This window comes from Cricetulus griseus, chromosome 2, assembly GCF_003668045.3.
Source record: "Cricetulus griseus strain 17A/GY chromosome 2, alternate assembly CriGri-PICRH-1.0, whole genome shotgun sequence".
Taxonomy (NCBI): domain Eukaryota; kingdom Metazoa; phylum Chordata; class Mammalia; order Rodentia; family Cricetidae; genus Cricetulus; species Cricetulus griseus.
The window spans coordinates 256,236,836-256,258,896 of record NC_048595.1 but is presented as its reverse complement, the minus strand read 5'-3'; the positions used below and the strand labels follow the sequence as shown (position 1 = coordinate 256,258,896).

Below are 22,061 nucleotides of genomic sequence, written 5' to 3'. Positions count from 1 at the left end.
GGACTATGAACAAAGAGACATCCAAACCCTAGAGAAATTGGGAGCCACAAAGGAACCAAACGGGGATTGGACTTATGAAGGAAAGACTGTCATCCCCTACCGGGTAACCAAGTACCTAGTGACATTTTTACATAAGATGACACATCTGAGCTCCAAGAAGATGCGGGAGCTCCTCGAACGAGAAGAGGAATTCAATTTCCTTTTGGGGAAGAATGATATTCTAAAACAGGTAACTGAGCAATGTGATGCGTGCGCCCGAGTCAACGCATCCAGACTGAAGCTTCCTCCCGGGAACCGGGTCAGAGGCTACCGGCCCGGAACACATTGGGAGATAGATTTCACTGAGATTAAACCAGGTAAATATGGATACAAGTATCTATTAATTTTTGTAGACACCTTTTCAGGATGGGTTGAAGCCTTCCCTACTAAACATGAAACAGCCAAGATCGTTACTAAGAAATTGCTTGAAGAAATCTTTCCCCGTTATGGGATGCCTCAGGTACTGGGAACAGACAATGGGCCCGCCTTCGTCTCCCAGGTAAGTCAGTCAGTGGCCACCTTGTTGGGGATTGATTGGAAATTACATTGTGCTTATAGACCCCAAAGTTCAGGACAGGTAGAAAGGATGAATAGAACAATCAAGGAGACTTTAACAAAATTGTCGCTTGCAACTGGCACTAGAGACTGGGTCCTCCTACTCACCCTAGCACTCTACCGCGCTCGTAATACCCCTGGACCACATGGGCTCACACCCTTTGAGATCCTGCATGGAGTACCTACTCCTATCATTAACTTTCTCGATCAAGATGTCTCAGATTTTGCTAACTCCCCTTCTCTCCAAGCTCATTTACAGGCCCTCCAACTAGTACAACGGGAGGTCTGGAAACCCCTTGCTCAAGCTTATAAAGACCAGAGGGATCATCCCACCGTCCCCCATTCCTACCAGATCGGGGACACCGTTTGGGTCCAGCGTCACCAGGCCAAGAACCTTGAACCCCGCTGGAAGGGACCCTACATCGTTTTGCTTACCACTCCCACCGCACTCAAGGTAGACGGCATTGCAGCTTGGATACATGCTTCACATGTAAAGCCAGCCCGACCCACTGATTCAGCCACTGCATCAGAATGGACCGCACACCGCACTCAAAATCCTTTAAAGATAAGACTCTCTCGTACACCCTCCTGTTGATTGGTTGTCTGTTTACCCCCCATGTAGCAACTAACCCCCACAGGGTTTATAATATCACCTGGAAAATAGCCAATCTAGGGACCGGGGAAATAGCCAACCTCAGCACTTATATAGGGACTCTACATGATGGGTTCCCTCCTCTCTATGTCGACCTATGTGACTTAGTAGGGTCTGATTGGGATCCCTCTGACCAGGAACCATTCCCAGGGTACGGATGCCACCACCCTGGGGGAAGGATAGGAACAAGAAGCAAGGATTTTTATGTTTGCCCCGGCCATAAACCAACTCATGGCTGCGGGGGGCCGCAGGAAGGGTACTGTGCAAGATGGGGATGTGAAACCACAGGGGAGGCTTACTGGAAACCCTCTTCCTCTTGGGATTTCATCACTCTCAAACGGAGGGAGATCCCAGGGTACGCAGGGAAAGGACCATGGAGATGTGGGCAAAGAGCCTGCGGACCCTGTTATGATAGTGCCGGAGGGGGAGGTTTTCAAGGCGCCACCCCCGGAGGAAAATGCAACCCTCTCATCCTAAGGTTCACAGATGCTGGAAAAAGGACTACTTGGGATAGTCCTAAAGTCTGGGGACTCCGGCTGCACCGAGCAGGGAAAGATCCGGTGACCTTATTCTCCCTGTACAGACAAATTACTCCCCTAAGCCAACAATCAGTCGGGCCAAACACAGTAATAGCGGACCAGAGAGCCCCAACCCAATTTCAAGTCCCTGAACCCCCTACCGTTCCTAAAGCTATCACTCCTACACCAGGTGCTGTCACCTTCTCCCCCACCCCAGATGCCCTAAACATCGAGATAACCAGAGACCCTCCAGGTACCGGAGATAGATTATTACAATTAATCCAAGGAGTTTACCAAGCCTTAAATTTTTCAGACCCCAACAAGACTCAGGAATGCTGGTTATGCCTAGTTTCCCGGCCCCCATATTATGAAGGCGTGGCAATACTGGGCAACTACTCCAACCAGACCTCAGCACCTACCAGTTGTGGAGCTGCTATGCAGCACAAGCTCACAATATCTGAGGTCTCAGGAAAGGGGCTATGCATAGGCAGGATTCCTCCCTCACATCAAGAATTATGTAACCAAGTAGAGCCATTATCTCAGGACAGCCGATACCTTGTTGCCCCTTATGGAACTTATTGGGCTTGCAGTACTGGGTTGACTCCCTGTGTCTCTACCACTGTTCTCAACACCACCATTGACTTTTGTATATTGATAGAACTTTGGCCCAAAGTCACATACCACCAACCTGAATATGTTTACAGCGTACTAGAGAAATCAACCCGATATAAGAGGGAGCCAATATCCTTTACCGTGGCCCTATTATTAGGAGGAATAACAGTGGGGGGCATAGCAGCCGGCATAGGGACCGGAACCGTTGCCCTACAGGGAATTAATCATTTTAAGCTTCTACAACAAGCCATGCACACGGATATCCAGGTCCTAGAAGAGTCAGTCAGTGCACTCGAGAAATCCTTAACATCACTCTCTGAGGTGGTCCTGCAGAACAGACGAGGATTAGATTTATTATTTTTACAGGAAGGGGGGCTATGTGCTGCCCTCAAGGAAGAATGCTGCTTTTATGCAGATCATACAGGAATAGTTAGGGACAGCATGGCCAAACTTAGGGAGAGGCTAAAACAGAGGCAACAGCTATTTGAGTCTCAACAAGGATGGTTCGAAGGATGGTTCGCTAAGTCCCCCTGGTTGACTACCCTTATATCCACGCTCATGGGACCTCTGGTTATTCTATTTTTGATCCTCATATTTGGTCCCTGCATTCTGAACAAACTGACTCAATTCATCAGAGAACGACTATCTGTTGTACAGGCCTTAGTCTTAACTCAACAATATCATCAGCTAAAGCAAATAGATCCAGAGTATCCAGAGACCTCTGAATGAAAGATTCCATTCAGTTACAAGAGAAATGGGGGAATGAAAGACCCCTGTCCCTTAGCCCTTTCTTTCTCAAGTTTGTCTCCTCTTCCTCCTGTCGGCGGCTTCCCCGATCCCCACCCCCGGTGGCCTTTCCCCGCCCGGCCCGAGAACAAGCACCGGGTGGGGCCGGCCCGAGAATGAGCACCAGGTGGGCCAGCCCGAGAACGAGCACCGGGTGGGCCGGCACGAGGGCGAGCACCAGGTGGGTCAGCACGAGAACAAACACCGAGTGAGCCGGCCTGGAGCCCTGCCCCTGAGCCCCCGCCCCGCCCGAAGAGAAACACTCCGTCCCAAGGTCTCCGCCCCCAAGGTCAGCCATCAGGAAGGGGGGGGGAATTGAGTCTGCTGTACCAGACACCAGACACCAGACCTTGAGAATATGCTGATCTGGAATGGCTCTGTGTCTCATTTGAACCATCCAATGGAAATGATTCTGTATTTCGCCTTATTTGAAAGACTCTGTGTTTCACCTCATTTGAATAACTCTGTACTTTGCCTTATTTGAATAACCCTGTATAGCGCCTCATATACATTGACCAATGGGAATAGCTCTGTATAATGCCTCATTAGAATTATCCAATAGAATCCCTGCTCCTAGCTTGCGCCTTTTTCCCTATATAAGGACCCCTTTCCCTTGGCTCGAGGCGCTTAGCCACACAAAGGCTAAGTTGCCCCGGGTACCCGCGTCTCCAATAAAGCCTCTTGTTTTTTGCATCCAGTTCGTGGCCTCGCTGATTCCTGGGTGTGGGTCTCCCCTCTATGAAAGTGCCTCTTCGGGGGTCTTTCACATCCACAACAACCATTTACAAACTATCTCAATTGATGATGAATGAGTGCTAGTTTATGGAAGTTCTGTGCTTTGATGTCTCAATTATTTTATCCATTTCTTGAATTTAAATGTAATAGCACACCCATTCTGTTCTCCTTTCCTTTCTCTCCACGTCTTTTCTATCTATTTTCTTTACTCATGAATGAATTTAATCAGGTGAATAAAAACCCTGAAACTATCCAGATGCTATGTGTTCAACTGAATGTGTTATGTGTGGTGGTTTGAATAAGAATGATCCCCATAGGCTCAGATATTTGAGTGTATTATCAATCATTGGGAAGGATTAGGAAGTGTGTGTGGCCTTACTGGAGTAGGTGTGGCCTTGTTAGAGGAAATGTGTCACTGATGGTGGGCTTTGAGGTTTCAAAAGTCCATTCCAGGGTTAGTGGCTCTCTTCCTGATACCTGTGGATATAGATGTGGAACTCTCAGCTACTTCTCCAGCACCATGTCTATTTGTGTGCCATCATGCTCCCCACCATGATGATAGTGGACTAAACCTCTGAGACTATAAGCAAGATTCAATTAAATTTTTTCTTTTATGAGAATGGAGTCTCTTCATAGCAATAGAATAATGACCAAGACAGAAATTTGTACATGGACTAGACCTGACATTGTTAGCATAATGCAAAATCTGAGACTTTGGATCAGGAAAGTAGTTGAATGCATTAAGCAATGTTTAATGTGTCATCCTAGTAGGCACATGGAACACAATGCTGAGAGTGATTTGAATTACTGGGGCCCTGTTCAGGAAGTTTTAGAAGGGAAGGATATTAGTTAGTGATCTAGAGTCCATTCTTGTCATATTTTGGCAAAGAATGTGATTGCTTTTTGCCCTAGTACTAAAAACCTGCCTGCGGTGGTGGGCCTAGGCCCTATCCCAAAGGATACGAAAGACTCTGATGACATCCTATGGAAGGCCTCACCACCCAGGGGGAGCAGAAAAGATTTGTGACAGATAAGGTTTTAGTTGGGGTGGGGGGTAGGGGAGGACGGGTGGGAGAAGGGAAGTAGGATTTTCATGTAAAACAATCCTGTTTCTAATTCAAATAAAATAAGTTGGAAAAAAAAAAACCTGCCAGGGGCTAAGTTGAAGAGTTTTGGATTAAAGGAATTGGCAGAGGAGATTTCAAGACAGTTTTGTATTTACAGAGTTGTGTGGTTACTAGTAGCTACTCTTATGCAGATATGTGATGAAAAGGAGCAAGCTGAGCAAGGAAAAAATGTAAAGTTTAAGGAGAAAAGGAACACTAGGAAGTGTAATGGACCTAAGTCTAGTGCTCAAGGAGATACAAAGTTTAAGGAAAAGCCTGATGCTAAATAGGATAAAGGGGGTGAACTCAGGGTAAGTCTCTACCCAGCTAAGCTTCAACTTTATGAAAAGGAACTAAAGAAATGCTTAAGCAATGAAGGAAACCAACAACAAAAGAAAGATGATGCAGATGTAATTGAACAAGGGGGCCGAGTTCCAGTTCCAGCAAGCAGCAGAACTTGGTGGCTTTGGCCCCTTGGTTCTGGCTTTAGAGTCAATGATACAAAGAATCTCCTTCCATAACTAAGGAAAGTTGCTGAGGCCAGGTATATGTCAGGAGTGTCCTTGCATAAAGTCCTAGAGAGATCATTGTGTGACTGTGAAAATGAAGCCTGGATTACATTGGAGACTTCAAGATGTTGGAGATGTTAGGGCCATGAGATACCTGCTGAGGAGAGCTGCTAACAGGATGTGGAACTAGCCCGACAGAGAGAGAGAGAGAGAGAGAGAGAGAGAGAGAGAGAGAGAGAGAGAGAGAGAGAGAGGTGTTACAGTCAACAAGGCTGAAAGGAGTTGGAGATCTGAAGAGAATTTTGAAGTTTGACATGGAGATGTAGAGTTTGTAGTTGGCCCAATGGGTTTTCAGTCTTTCTTTGGTCCAGTTTTTTCCCAGTATGCTCCTCCCCTGACCACCCCTTTTGGAATGGTAATGTATACCCTGTGCCATTGTATGCTTGAAGTATGTCATCTGTGATCTGACTTTCTTTCTTTTTTTTTTTATTTTGATTTTACCAGGGGATTACAGTTAAGAGATTGCTGTGAGTCTCATAAGGGACTTTGACCTTTGGACTTTTAAGCAGTGTTGTGAATATGATAGACTATGGGAACTTGGATTGAATGCATTTTTGCCTCATGATATGGCTAGAAAACTATGGGGGCCAGGGAGTGGAATGCAGTGGTTTGAATAAGAATGATCCCTATAGGCTCATATTGAACCCTATTCATCAGAGGGTAGTAGTACTACTAGGAAGGATTAGGAGTATCTGTGACCTTGTTGGAGAAAGTGTGTCACTGGGGCAGGGTGTGGGGAGTGCTTTGAGGTTTGAAAAGCCTAAGCCATGCCCAGTGTCTCTCTTCTAGCTACTTTTGAGTTCAGATGTAGAACTCTCAGCTATTTGTCCAGTACCATGTTTTCCTTTGTGCTGCCATGCTCCCTGCCATGAAGATCATGAACTAAACCTTTGAAATTGTAAGCCAAACTAATTAAATGATTTCTTTTATAAGTTTCCTTGGTCATGGTGTCCCTTCACAGAAACAAATAGAATAAATTAAAAAAATAAAAGAAAATGAGGAAGATAATTGGGTCACTTCAAAGCAACAAAGATAATATAGGCAACTTGTCAGTACTTTGGGGATGGTCTACAGAACTTTTGGACCCAGACTCCGATGATATTTTCACTGTAATGCACAGGTTTACTCTATGCTAAACAAACTGATCAAAATGCCCTGTGTCTCTGAGATCTGGGTCTTAGGCCAGAATATGCACATTCTTGCATGTGTTAAATGATTCCAAAATGAGCAATGGTATACAAAGATGTAGTTGAGCTGACAGCCAACTTCTGTATCCTTAAGTCATTCAACAGAATTAGTACGTGTTTTCAGAACTACTCAGGTGATGTAATAGTATGGCGGAAAATGCCTGAAGGGACATTTTGCAATAGTATCAGCTTACTAACTGACTGTGCAGGGAGCTGTAAGGTGATCCCTGTGGCTATGAACCCATAGCTACCACTGAGAGTCAGATTTTATTCCCACCCCTCCACTAATTTGATAGCAAGCCCTGGAGAATAGCTTTTGAGACAAAGAGACAAGTAGCACTTCCGTAGCAGGAAGGTGGGAAGACCAGCTTTCCATATCTTTCCGATTTACTTCCATGTCAGACTTACTGCTCTTACATTTGAAGCTTTGACATAAATCCGTTTCCCCATCTCTTACATGCTACTTAGCTATTCAAGAGCTGAGTATGGAACACGGAATCCGAGAGGTTCCTGGCATCTATGATATGAGACAATATAAGGTCTTTTCTCACCAGTGGGACTGGAACTTGAACTAGTTAGGGTTTCTATTGCTATGATGAAACACCAAGACCAAAAGTAAGTTGGGGAGGAAAGGGTTTATTTGGTTTACACTCTGCATTGTAGTCTATTACTGAAGAAAGTCTGGGCAGGAACTCAGACAGGGAAGGAGCCATGGAGGGTTGCTGCTTACTGGCTTGTTCAGCCTACTTTCTTATAGAACCCAGGACCACTAGCTGAGGGGTAGTACACCCACAATGGATTAGGCCCCCTCCCCATCAATCACTGATTAAGGAATTGCCCTACAGGCTTGCTTGCCTGGTTTTCTAGGGGGCATTTTCTTAATTGAGGTTCCCTCCTCTTAGGTAACTCTGTTGAGTTGACAAACTAGCTAGCACCACCTTTCATCTCATTTTCTCACTGTTGTTTTCTCCCTTCCTGACTCAATGGAACAGAAGGATTTAACAGTCCCTCTAGGGAAATGATATGTATGCAGACATGAAAGCGCAGAAACAGGACTGAGTTGTGAGATGCCAAGAACATTCAGAAGGAATCAAGCCAAATGTGAGGGGAGAGAGCATTGAAGCAACCAGTCATTCAAGGAAGACACCTGAAAATGACCATAAATGCTGTTTTAATAGAGACATTTCTATTGAGATTGGCTGCCAGGTCCAGCTGAAGTGCATTTTACTCATCTGCTATGTCTGGTAGTTCCCTAAGGGCAAAATCATTGCAGTCTATTGGAATTTTAATGTTCCCAAGGTTCCCAAACCTTGTTCTTGTTTGTAGTAATTCTTGGAACTGTCCTGAAAATCTGGGGTGAATATTATAGAATGAAAAGTCACTGAGAAGCATGAGGTGATGTTCTAATTATAAAATGACAAATGTTCCAATTTGGGTGTAATTTTGTAGAAAGGGACTCTAGGGACAGTTCAGGTAGAAACTGGGTTTGATAGATACTTATAGACTAGAGAGCTTTTGTACATTTTGTTTTGTTTTACTTGAGACAGAGATTTTCTGTGTAGTTCTGGCTATCCTGGAACTCTTTTTGTAGACCAGGCTGGCCTCAAACTCATAGAGATCCACCTGCCTCTGCCTCCCCCGATTTTTTTAAAATGGAGAATAACACCGATATTATAAAAAGGACTGGCTTCTTTTTGTCCCGCTCCCTTTTTTCTCTTTTGAAATGATACAGTCTACTACTTTTGAATGTTACTTGCCTCCGAACATCCTAAACAGTAGTTTTTATCTGCTGGTCTCCAGAGCATTTAGATTCAGTGGCAGTATCAACGTGCTTTTGTGTGAACAAATATACCTGTTAAACTAACTCAGTGCGATCAATTCCTATTCCACAGTGAAATGGAGAAAAATCTTAAATGCATATCATTTTCATTGCACAATCCTTGCCCAGGCAATCTAGATTAAGGGACATTTGAAACAATTTCCAGAGTCAATTACTGACTGAAATGCAGATCAATAGGTATAAGGAATGCCTGGGACAAAGCCCATTTGGTAGCAAGTGGTCCTGTTTAGGGCAGGGATTTCAGTAGCTAACACACAGTTATCCCTTTGACAACTAGAGGACCTTGAAGGAGCCATCGGGCCCTCCTGATGGGTAGTTCAGTTCATTTAACTCCTACAATATCCCCGGGAGTCTCATGAGTAGCTTTGTCCCAGAATTTAAGAAACTGTCCAGGATCTCTGTTATTTCCAGAAGTGCCCTGGCTTTCCTTTCCGGGTTCCATCGCCTAAACCGAGATGTTTGGGGGTGGCTTGGTTTGCTTTTCCCAATTCCCAGAATGCATTTTTGGCGAGAAACTGTTTTTCTTCTCATTTCCTGAAGGTCCCTTCTGATGAGAGTAGTTGGACTATTTAGGGTGTTCAGTTTGGATCTGCAACCTGGATCAACAGCGGTTTAGTCGCGCGGCTGCCCCGGGTCGGTTGTGCTGGGTTCCGCAGAGCCTCCGCAGAAGCAAGAGGAGCCCTATCCAATTCCAGAGGGCAAATCTATCCTGTGCTGCCCTGAAAAGACAAAACCACCCACCACCAGTCACAACATCCTAGACCTAGGGCCTCTTTGGACTCCAGGAGGAGGGTGTGGGACACCAAGGCACCGCCGGAGCGCCCTCTGGCGACAGCAGAGTGCGCGTGTTGCGCCCCCCCCCCCCCCCCGCCCCGACCCCCTCCGCCAACGCGGCGCCCCCGCCCGGCGCTCCAGGTTCACTCTCGGTCTCTCACTCCGTGAGACACAGACGGCAGCTTTCCCAGGGAGCGAAGCCGGCACCAGCTGAAGCAGCGCCACCGCAACTGCCATCGCCAGGACAAGCCCTGGGCACTGGGACAGAAGGCGAAGCCTGGCAGCCTGGTTCCTCTCTCTGCACGGTCCTTGCAGTGGAACCCCGCAGCTCCGGGTTCCCGGCGACCCCCTTCGCAGCCACTTGGCGGGGTGTGCCAGGACTTGGGTCGCAGCTAGCGAAGAGCCCGGGCGGGAGGAAACGGCGGCCCGGAGCGGGGGGTGTGCGACCAGGACTGGGTAGCAAGCCGAGGGCAGTGCGCTGGGAGGCGGCGGCCGGAGCCGCGGGTGCCTCCCCGCTTCGTCGCTTAGCAGGCGGCACCGCCTCCCGGGCCGGGGCTGCTTGGCCGGGTTCTCTGCGTGTTCCCGGGCCCGGAGCCCGTGCACTATGTGCCCAGCAGCGTTCTGATAGCCGCTCGCCACCGCCTCCGCCGCGATGATTCCCCCCGAGCCTCCGCAGCCCCAGCTGCAACCGCCACCGCCGCCGGCCCCTCCGAACCATGTGGTGACCACCATCGAGAACCTGCCAGCTGAAGGCAGCGGCGGCGGGAGCCTGTCCGCCTCCTCCCGGGCTGGCATGCGCCAGAGGATCCGCAAAGTGCTGAACAGGTGAGCACAGGCGCCCAGCGGGGACGCCAGGGACAGGCGCTGTGGGCGCCCAGTCCGAGGTCCCCTCATTCGATCGCACGTCCCCAGGTCCTTTGGGACTGGGTCCGGGCCAGGGGAGATCCCTGAGCCAGGGCGAGCTCTCCCTGCGCTCGCAGCTTTGTCCTGGCGCTGGGATCCCCGATTGGCGGGGCTGCAGGCAGGTCCGGGCAGCGAGTTGGGGGAGAGGCGGGGTTGTTCTACCTGCAGCTGCTCTGTGTGTATCCACACTCACGCCTCGCAGCCGCACGTTGTTTCACTCCCCTTTCCCACACTTATCCCAGCTTTGCGCTCTGGGGACCCCCTGAACATGGCCTGGGCGGAGGCGGGAAGGAGCCCTGCTGTGGTGATGGCATGGAAGTCACAAACCTCGCGCTGTCTTTCGCTCCGCCCTGGTGGCACCCACTCCCCTCCCCAGGGGCACAGGGTCGTGGTGAGGACCCCCACGCCCAACCCATCCTCCGCCCCCAGACAGAAGGGGAAAACACTTCTGCTTAATGCTTGAGTCGCTGTGCAGACTCTTGGTGGCTTCGGAGTAAGGAAAGAGGCTGGAGGCCTGGACCAGACCAGAACAAAGTGCAAAATATTAAGGGACGAGTATGAGAATCAGGTGCCTGGTTAATGCACTCCGCTCCGAAACTGAGCCAGAGGATCGCCCTGGCCTTCAGTGCTGGATTCTGTGTAGTGGGTTATCAAGGACAGGCGCGTTTTAGGACGAGGACTCTGTTCTCTAGAAAGTGGGATCTCCTGTAGTACCTCCACTTTAAATGTGACGTGAAAGGGACTTTTGCCACTTACCTAACTTAAAATGATTGATGAGCTGATAGGGAAAATTCACCTAACCAGCTGTGTGAGTGTGTGCTTTTCAATGCGTCTGCAGGGCAACCCATCAAATTATTCATACAGGTTTCTGTGTGGTACTGTGTTTGGTAGCAGAGATTCCCTGATGTACTCACATGGAACTGTTTGGGCCATAAACCTCTACTGAGAGCATAAATACATGTAACAGAAATAACTTGAAAAAATTTTACTTGGAGAATGTGGTTGCATACTATTCAAAAATTGCTTGTTAAAAACCCAATGTTTATGATAACTTATTTATAGACATTTCTGTCTAATATCAGATAAGAATTTCACTCTTAAGTAAGACATGAATTGGGAATAGAAAGTCCAGTTTTACCTTGTCATTTGTAGCTTTGGCTAATACATCCCTAAATATCACACTTAAAAGATGATTTTAAAATGATGAAAAGCAAAAGGAATAGGGAAGACGACAGCACAGTTCCTATTATGTGTGTGACCTGTCCTTTATGAATACTGAGTTTTTAAGTCGCCAATATTTAAAGCATAATGCATTCTTAATTATTAAATTGCTATCATCGAGGCCACAGTGCAGCTCTGCACATATAATGAATCTTAATGTCCAGAATGATAAAGTCACAAAGGTAGATTTGAAGGGACTTGGGCATTTATCATTGCTTTGCCTCTACCTAGCCACAGGGCTGTGGCAGAGCCATTTATCTTCTCTGGTCTTGGGCTCTTCATTTGTAGAATATGTTTAGTGACAACTGTCTCAACTCCCTGTCATATCATGATTTTGAGAATTAGATAAGACTGAAGAAAAAAACATTTTGGAAAATGGAAAGCTCTAGATATCACTTATTCAGCCCAGACAGATCCATGAGTACAACATAGGTAAAGAAAAGCAAAGTAATGGCTTTTATGGCTAGAACTTTGCATTTTACTAAGCCCTGTGTGATCTATGGGTTGAGTGGCTTATTTTCTATATATAGAGGGGAAACTGAGACTTAGGTTGGGTTAATGACGTTTTTATCTTAAAAATATATGGAGTGGAACCCTAGGATTAGCAAAAACAAACAAACAAACTCCCCCAAACCAATTATTGTTTGTCTCCCAAACTCTTCAAAAATTTCAAAATTTTATCTTTTATATTCCAATAAGTTTCCCTCATCCTGAAAAAGGTAAGGGCTCATTATTCTTTTGAAAAAGGACATCTTTAAGGAGAAAGAAAACAATAAGATTTTAAAAATTGTGATGGAATAATCTTGTTTGTTTGCATGACAAACTTGGCTTTTGTGCCCAGATTGTTTCAGCTAGATTAGCAGAAGCTTCCTCCTATGGAAAGAGCATGGGTAGTACGGCTGGAAGTCTTAGATGGAGCTCTTTTTGTTGAACCATCATGGAGTGCAGTGGCTATGAAGTCAGCTTATTGGGGTCTGTGCATGCAAATCTTTACTTATGAAAATCTCAAAATCCACTCATTTTCTTTTTTCTGCCTTCTTTCCCTTCCCCTCTCTTCCTAACACTTCTGTCCCCTTCACCTGTGATGTCTATCCACACAGTGTTGTCAGTGGTTCCTTTTCAACCATCCCTGGCATGCAGGAACTTAGCTCCTAAGAGAGATCCATTCCAAATCCACAATCTCCAGCCAATGTAAAAACTACCTGCCCAACATTTGGCATTAATATATAGAGTTGGCAGCATTCTGTTGCTGTGAGCTGGTGGAGCAGCCTCTTTGTTTCCTGACTAGGGAGCAGCTCTAACCATCTCCTTGGGAATATTACTGAGAGGGAGAGGCTGGGGAAATGGGGTGGGGAGTATCAAACCGTGTGATAGGCAAGCCTAGTAAACTGTCCTTGTTCAGAGTTATTGTCAGCCAGAGAAGGGAATGCAAATATACTAGTTGTCTGCCTATTCCCTATGCACTCAGTGGCAGTTAAAGAGAGTTAAGATACTAATTGATACTTAACTAATGGTAGCCGCTCTCAGAAACCTTAGAATGAAAATAGAATGTGAACAGCCTATGAACATCCATCTTGCAAAATTGTGTATCAATTTCTTTCTTTAGTGGAGCACCATCTATTGACTTTAAACACCCACAGAGCTAGATTGCAGCGTTTTATATGTGAGAATTAGGGCATCTCACTGATGGTCTAGTCTCCTTCTGAATAGCAATTAGAATATCATATTATACAAGACTTTAGGGAAAGAGGAGGCACTGCATTTTTTTTTTTTTGCCAGTTAATAGTATGTGTCTCTACTCAAGAGGCTGCAAGAAATAGAAGATGCTTCAAATTCTGGAGTAATGACTGCCTTTTGATCTTAGAGATGTGAAATCATACATTGATGCCGATAGATAAGGAAAATTGTGGCAAAGTGCTTTTCACTGGCTTTTTGTTTTTATAGAACAACAGTATTTATTATCCTGCCAGGGACAAGCAAGATACAATAAAAAGAAGATGCTTCAAGGGCAATAGTTGATAGCCCTTCCGCAGAAACTGCTGACCAAGTAGATTTCTTTGAAACATACAGGAGTAGCACTAGTTATTTATTAAAGTGCCAAAGAATTTCCTCTGAAATGATTAGATAATAAAATGTTTCTGAAAATGAGTGCATTGTACATGTAAGCTTTTATTGAACTTTTCCTACTTGGATATCATGCTGGGTTGTGTGGGGGTAACAAAGCTATCTGTGCTTCAAGTCTTGTAGTAGCGGTGTTTAATATTAATATTAGGTGGACGGGTCAGTGACTTGGGTCATCCATTCATTTGGAAATGCATTTTGACTTAGATTTATTTTCCTACTTTTCAAGCTTTGGATGCTTTTGAAAGTTGTAAACCAAAAGAATGCAGAAAAATTTGGAGAGAGCATCATGTAATCCAGGCCAGACCTGGGAAGATGTAAGAGGGGCCAATGTGAATACACAATCTTTCTGTGTCATTCACAAGGCAAATAGAACATTCATTGTTAACTGATGGAATAGTTGCTGGGGAGTAAGGCTTTGCCTAAAGACTGTATTGGATCCAGCATGAAGACATGATATAATGTGGACGATCCTTTTCTATGAAGTTAGAAGGCTTTTGCTAAAAGATAGTTGGTAAGGAAGGTCTGCTTCACACTGCTACTTCTCACAGATGCCAAAAATAAGTGAAAGAGCAACTCATAATGAGGGTGCTAGACGCTGGGCATTAGTGGCACACATCTTTAATCCCAGCTCACGGGAGGCAGAGGCAGGTGGATCTCTGTGAGTTCGAGGCCAGCCTGGTCTCCAGAGAGAGTGCCAGGATAGGCTCCAAAGCTACACAGAGAAACCCCGTCTCGAAAAACAACAACAACAAAAAATGAGGATACCAGACAAAAAATATCCTGAATGGAACTGGGTGATTAGAAACAAACATTTGTAGGATCAGTAGTAAATAAGGGTGTCTAAAGGATGCACTTATTTTTAAGTTAAAGGACAAATTAACTTTTAAAATGATCATCTAGGACTTTCGTGTTTATGTACCGTACTGTGTGCATGTTCAGTAAAGGAGTATTTGGCTTACCTTGGTAAATGTGATGCATTTCCATCCAAGTAATTAGTGTGGAATCAGATAGACATGCATTTGTGGGGGCTGGAGAGATGGCTCAGTGGTTATGAACACTGGCTGCTCTTCTAGAGGACCTGGGTTCAATTTCAAGCACCCATATGGCAGCTCACACAACTGTCTACAACTCCAGTTCTAGGGGATCTGACATGCATTTGTGTAACCGTTTTTTGACTGTTCACTTTGTCAAAATCTGGTAGCTCCACAGGGCCATCCAAATAAATACCATACCCATTCCCACAATTTATTGCTACAGGCGACTGAGATGGCCATCCAGGTAACTCCGAAGAAGCTGCTTAATGCAAGGGCTGTTATCTTACTAGGTTATTATTACCCTAGGGGTAAAATTGAGAATGTGAAAGTCTCACCTTTAGGATTTTGTTTGTTTGTTTGTTTGCTTGTTTGTTATTTTTTTTTTTTGAGACAGAGTTTCTCAGTGTAGTCCTGGCTATCCTGGAACTAGCTCTTGTAGACCAGGATGGCCTCAAACTCACAGAGATCTGCCTGCCTCTGCCTCCTGAGTTCTGGGATTAAAGGCCTGCGCCACCACCGCCCGGCTTCCCCTTTAGATCTTGTTTGAGTTCAGGCCAATGAACATTTACTGTATGTTGTTCAAATACATTATTGTTTGATTGCACATCTAAAGAAGTATGGATAAAAAGTTAAACTCACTTGACATATGGAAAAAATCCATAAATATTTGATATGTTTCTTGGTTGTCAAAAATGTACATGAGTACATGCTCACTTATTCTTAGCAATTGTGATGTAAGGGAAGGTGCATGTGTCACAAAACAGTATTTTTGGAGTAGAAGACCTCAAAGTCTCACTGGGGTGCAGGGGACTTGGCACATGTATTGCTACTGAGAGTGTAATGTTACAGTTCACTATTTGAATTGTCTTATATAATTTTCTACTGGATGTGTCCAGATTTCTAGATCCTGGGACCATATACATATTTAAGTTGTTCCATGCTGAGGTGTTTGCTTTCTGTTGCCATGATAAACCACTTAGCAAAAGCAGCTTAGGGGAGGAATGGTTTTATTTGGCTTATGCTTCCAGGTCACAGCCCACCATTGAAAGAAGTCACAGTAGGGACTTAGTTAGAACTTGAGACAGAAACCATGGAGGACATCTGCTTTCTGTCCCATTTACTGGCTTATGTTGTGATCTGTCTTATATAGCCTGGAAGCACCTCCATAGGAATGATATTGTCCACAGTGGGCTGGGTCCTCCTGAAGCAATTAGCAATCAAGATAATGCTCCACAAAGATGCTCATGGGCCAGTCTGGTCTTGGCACATCCTCAGAGGTTCCCTCTTACCAAGTGACTCTAAGTTGTGTCACGTTGACAATAAAAACTAACCAGGACAAATATGTAATTCATACTAAACTTCTTGCCAGACATTTTGGACTTATGCAGGGACTACTTGAATGCTAAGAAAATTCGAAGAAAATATCAAGCAAGAGAGTAAAAATAAATATGCTTTAAAAGTATTTTTAAAATGCCTCATTTCGTAATTTTCATATGTTTATATACTATTATTTACTATTTAATCTTTTCTCAACTTAAACTTAAATTCTCATTCCTTCCAAATCCCCCCAATTTACCAGTGCCTGATTACACAAAATGCCTTATATATTACTTTGCAAGTTCTGACATCATAATTCCTATTGTGTTCCACTTAGATTAATTAGGTGGAACTACTGCAATGGAATAAACAACCTGTTTTATGTTATTGTTATTATTTTTTGTCATATGGGGTTGAGGGAATGTGCATCTATGGTGCATGTGTGTTGGTCAGAGGACAACTTGTGGGGAGTCAGTTCTCGCCTCCTAGCATGTGGGTCCTAGTATCTACTTCTGGTTGTCAGTCTTGGCAGCAAGCCTCTTTACCCACTCTGATGTGTCTTGAAGTAGGGTAAAGTGACGATTGATCCACTAATCCACCAAGTAACAAGGCCTTCGACTTGAAGAATAGTTGGAATTCCTGCCTGAAAGTCTCCACATCCCCTGGAACATCAATTCTTAACCCGTGGGTCTTGGCCCACATCAGATATCCTGCTTACCCAATAATTACACTATGATTCATAACAGTAGCACAATTACAGTTATGAAGCAGCACCAAAATAATTTTATGGTGGGGGGTCACCACAACATGGAGAACTATATGAAAGGGTTACAGCGTTAGGAAGGTTGAGAATTACTGCCCTGGAAACTGTCTGGAAGTGAGAAGGGATAGAGAGTAGCAACTCATTTCTGTAGAGTGGGCTGTAAGTGGAAAGTACTACTTTCAGGGATCTTACAGTAGAAGAGAGCAGGTCTTGGGTCCAGATAACAGAAGATGGGTCAGAGTTACCATACATCTGTGCCCAGATCATTGATACCACTTCACCTCAACTTCTGGGTAGCACTGAGTAGATGCCAGTCAGCCATTCAGCAAGCAATTAAGTCAAAGGAGAGGCATGATCTACACCTTTGGCTGTTCTTCAGGCAACAAGGCAGCAAAGGACTCTACTCTTTTTCTTTTTAGGACTCTACTCTTAGGGAGGCTAAATTCTAGTAAGTGAAGGCAGAAAATAAACAACCACATCCGGATGACACTCAGGAATGCTAGCACTAAGCTTAGAATTGAAGTAGGGTGACATGGCAGAGCAGTAATGGAACTTTAACGTGGGTGGTCCAAAGAGGTCTGACTCTGGCGACATGAACTCTAATCAGAATGACCAAAGGAACTAGTCATGGAGGCATAGAAGGAAGGACATTCTAGGTAGATTTGATTAGATAAACAAGTGTAGTGAACTTGTTTACTACAAGAAAAAAGACCAGAGTACAAGAATTGGGATGGTGAGATAACGACTGGAGAAACAGGTGATACATTTTTAAGTGGGATGGAGAACAAGCGAGAGATTTTAAATAGATTGGGTATTGGGTCAAGTTTGAAAAAGTCATGTAAGTGTCTGTTGGGGAATGGATTGCAGGGGAAGGCTATACTGTGTAGGAAAGGCATGCTGGAAGCTGTTGGGGGCTGACCTGGGCAGGGGCAATGGAGATGGGGAAAAGTAGATACATTTGGAAGGATTTGCTTCAGGCAATGGAGCCTTTGAGTTGTCTAAATGATTTTTCAGGGTAGCTAAGGGAAAGGAAGACCTAAAAAATCACTGCTTTGAGGACTTAAGCAGTTCGGTGGGTATAGTACCATCTTGACAGCAGAGAAAGACAGGTGGAGGAACATGTTTGTGGCTAGGAAACCAGAGTTTACTTCTTCCAAGTTGAGTTAGAGATGTCTGGTGGGAATGCCAAGTGAAGGCTGAAATTCTGGGCAGAAATGAGTACTTGGAATTTTGGATTTGGGGATCCTAGACTAGTCTTTCTGAAGCTGATGTGTGGAAACAGGTTGAGATGGGCCCTGAGAATGATCTGGAGGAAATATCAACTAGAGCTAAAAAGAGAGTGACCTCGTGGTGCAATGGTTATGCGTCTGACTCTAGAGTTAAAAGGAGGACCCAGCCAAGGTGAGAGGAGGAGTCAATGTAGGAAGTGGCCTGGGGTGCAAGGGACTGGGGGAGGGGAGTATGTATGATGTCCTGATGTTAGGAGAAGACATTTCCAGGGGAAGGCAGTAAGGCATTCATTGTGATGAGAGTCCATGAAGAGCAGACAGAGATGTGACTAATGGTTTGGCAATACAGAAGACCTTAGGGGCTGTATCTTAGTGAGTATTTCTATTGAGAGACACCACGACCATGGCAACTCTTACAAAGGAAAACATTTAATTGAGGCTGGCTTATAATTCCAGAGGTTTGGCTCATTATCATCTTTGCAGGGAGCATGGAGGCATACAGGCAGACATGGTGCTGGAGAAGTAGTTGAGAGCTCTGTGTCTGGTTGGCAGATAGCAGGAACAGAGAGTGTCACAGTGGGTCTGGTTGGAGCATCTGAGACCTCAAAGCCCACCCCCTAGTGACACACTTCCTCCCACAAAGCCACACCTATTTTAACAAGGCCACACCTCCTAATAGTGCCATTTCCTATGGAGGTCATTTTTATTTAGATTACCACAGGCTGTGACAGTGAAGGATCAAAAGACTGATGCTGACAGAAATCTGGTTGGAATGGTTGGGTAGAGGTGGTGAGTGGAACTGTTGAGAAGTTTTGCCTTTAAAAGGAGGGATAGTCTCTAATGATGGCTCTGTGTGCTTGTAGCAACGGTTGCTGGGGAAGGAAACTGCATGTGCAGTAAGGAGGGCCATGAAGGCTGAGGAGAGTCTAGAGAAGCTCCAAGGAGAGCTAGGCCTGACAAGAGGGAGCTCACTCTCCAAGGCTCCAGTGTGTGGTGGGGCATGCATACACTGGAAAAAGCCCATTTTTGTGGTGGGAATGAAAGGCAGTTTCTGTCAGGTGGCTTCTCTCCTCTAGAACTGCAAGGCTAAGATTTCAGTTGTGAATGGAAGGTGCCAGGTGTTGTGGGGAAGAGTGTGGAGTGTTTATACAGAGAGAAGTGGGAGAGTGAGAAAGCAAACATACTAAAATGTTATGTGTCAATGTGACATTTGGGGTTGGGATGAGTGTGTGGGGGTGGTGGTGGTGGTAGGCCTAAGGAAGTTACTATTAGTTAGAATCCTCCTTGAAAGGGTTAAGCCAAGTGAGTTCAGTACTGAGGGACCTCTAGAGGGGGAGAATCCTGTTTTAAATTGGGAGTGGGAGAGAGAAGAAGAAAGTAAAGGATTCTATGTGGTCAAATGAAGGTTGGTGCTTGGACCACTGTGTCCCCCTGAGAAGGAGATGTCTTTTCCCTCAGGCAAGCGACAACTTGTGGGGCCTTCAATTTTCTCAGTGGTAAGCCAGTTAAAATAATTCTGGCTCATTTCCCATTGGATGTTTGGGATTTTAAAATGAAGTAACACTACGGAGAGGGCTTGGAAAGCTGCCAAGTACTTCACAGTGGCTATCCTGGTCACAGAATTAGAAGAAGCGTCTGAGTTCTCCTAGCCCTGCTCTGCCACCAAGGCAGTGCTACATGCTGACCTGACTGACCCTTCAGCACACAGCCATGACTCTGCCCCTTGGCTTACCTCAGCGTTGTCAGAACGAACGGTTGTCAGTTCAACCTACTTATGAACAAGGCTCTAGTCTGTTATGTCAGGTGGTGATGATGATGATGATGATGATGATGAATTTCTTTTGGCAAATACATTTTTTTTATTCCCTTTTAAAAAGAAAGCCTCTTGTGGAGTCTTTCATGTGGCACCAGGCATACGGTATGCTGTCTGCTCTCGGAGTTGGGGCTTTGGTAGTGCCTCTGGTTTGCACAGGAGGGTTTGACAGGCTTCAGGAAGGGGTTAGTACCTCTTGAACCCAGCGGGTTTCCCACTGAGGGAAGGCCTAAAAGGAGTGGGTTGCAGAGACAGAGCGGGCTCTGAGGGAAAGGACCGAGCTGCTTTAATATGCTAATGAGGGAAGCCCAGATGCGGGGTGATCACTGCAGCTCTTTGTGAGGTGCCCTGGCTAGCTGCAGTCTCTGTCCCCGCGTGAGGGCCGCTGCGGCCAGGAAACACTGCATTCTCTGAGCGGCGCTCCGCTCCGCAGCCCTCCCCAACAGAGCATTCCGTGGGCGGGCTACGGCTGTGGACCCCGCTAGGACCTGCAGCCAGGGCATGGGCGTTGGGTCATGCAGGATTCCAGCGCGATGGTGGGTGCTGGACAGTGTGGGCGTGCCATGAGCAGGAAGGACGTTTGTGGCCTCGCAGGATGGGTTCTTGGTCGTTGCAAACTGCCAAGTCTGGAGAGTGGCATGTCTAAGCTGAAAGGGTTTAAGGCTGCAAGTCAGCCTTTAGTTGTGGGTTGAGTCAGTAGCATCTCATGAAGCAACCAACCAAGCACCAGTGAGCTCTGGGGAAAACACAAGCTTTGGTTATTTTGCACAGGGATGATTTGGCATCCAAGGATAGGAAGGGGTTCGAGCATCCACCAGGAAGAGAGGCCAGTGAAGGTGTCTTGAAGTAGTGTCTGCATGGCAAGAACTTGGCATGTACCACATTTGTATTTAAACAGAGAGTCACCTGCTGACACAGAGATTGGACAAGCATTACTAGCCACCCCAACTGCTGTCCCCGGATTTCACCATAAACTGCAGGATCATATTTCTCTGAAAATATGAGTTTCCAGATGAGAAACATAAGTGGAAACTATCAGGCTGTAGTGTCTTAATCTTTTTGTGGGTGTGGGTGTGTGCGTGCACGGTGTGTGTGTGTGTGTGTGTGTGTGTAGGACAGAGGTCAATGTCAGCTGTCTTCCTCTGTTTTCTACACCTTATTTTGCATTTGACAGTTTTGATAATTACACACATGAATACTACATTTACACTTTTTCTAGCCCTACAACATTTCCTATGTCCCTCACTTCCTCTCAGTGTCATGACCTATCTTTAAGATATATGTGTCCCACTGAGTCCATTTAGGACCACGTGCATGCACTTACATGTATTTAGGGCTTGGACACCTCAGGGGACTCATCCCAGGAGAAGACCAATTCTTTCTCTCAAGAACCAACCAATGATTGCCTAAAGCTCTTCATCTAGGTGTAGGACCTTGTGAAATTTCTCCATCTATATTGGCCTATCAAGTGGTGATTTTATTACCCAGGTCTTGTGAAGGCGGCTATAGTGTTGAGATTTCACAGCTTCCGGTCATGTTTGGAAGACACTATCTGGAAGCAGGCAACCTGGTCCTCTGAATCTTTCCACTCCCTCCTTCCACAACACTCCCTGAGCTCTTAGGTTGTAGGGGTTTCACTGTAAATGTGGCAAGTTGGTTTAGGAACACCACGGCTACTTATTCTCTACATTTTGACCAGTTGAACCACTGCAGTATAGTCTCCATCTGCTGCAAAAAGAGGCTTCTTTGGTGAGGGGTTAGAGCTGTAACTACTGTGTATATAGGGATTAACGTTTAGAATACAGTTAGAAGTTATGCTAGTTTAGGAAAATGGAAGTATATGTGATCCTCTAGAGTCTATGACTTCTGCAGCCGTTAGTTGGCTGGTTTACAGTACCACACATGAATTCTGTACTCTTGAGCAGGGCCTTATGTCCAATTAGACATCTGTTGATTATCCCCAAGACATAAATGCCACTATTGCATCGTTAGGAACATCTTGTCAGGCCAGTCGTTGCTATGGTTTGTAGACGTTACAGTTGGGTAGGACTACTGGCTTCTTTTCTCCCTTGGAAGTGTATATAAGCACCTTTGGACACTATAAGAGTTGTAATAGAGGAGGCTTCTAAGTCAGTTCCAGCTCCATCGTCTAAGTCTTATGTCCAAAGTGCATGTATTCCTTAGTAATAGGGTCTTACTTTCAAGCTCTTGGAGGCAACCAAGGGAAATGGCAGCAGTCTATATTGTTTTGGGAGTCTCTCGGACCCCCTGCTCAACAAATTTA

The 22,061-nt window shown here is 45.5% G+C and overlaps 2 protein-coding genes across 2 annotated transcripts in view; both read left to right on the top strand.

The window, feature by feature from the left end:
- Positions 1-953: 953 nt before the first annotated feature.
- On the top strand, positions 954-3,144 carry LOC118238356 (MLV-related proviral Env polyprotein-like). Its single transcript, XM_035440351.1, has one exon. The coding sequence runs from the start codon at positions 1,126-1,128 to the stop codon at positions 3,103-3,105; it is 1,980 nt and encodes a 659-aa protein (XP_035296242.1). The 5' UTR covers positions 954-1,125; the 3' UTR covers positions 3,106-3,144.
- Positions 3,145-10,025: 6,881 nt separating this feature from the next.
- Positions 10,026-22,061, top strand: part of Slc35f1 (solute carrier family 35 member F1) — a 408,573-nt gene continuing 396,537 nt past the window's right edge. Inside the window, exon 1 of the mRNA XM_027402097.2 lies at positions 10,026-10,198. Coding sequence (XP_027257898.2) covers positions 10,026-10,198 — 173 coding nt within the window. The remainder of the gene's footprint in view (positions 10,199-22,061) is intronic.

Coding starts and splice junctions, on each gene's coding strand:
- LOC118238356 (XM_035440351.1), top strand. CDS start 1,126: ATGGACCGCACACCGCACTCAAAATCCTTTAAAGATAAGACTCTCTCG.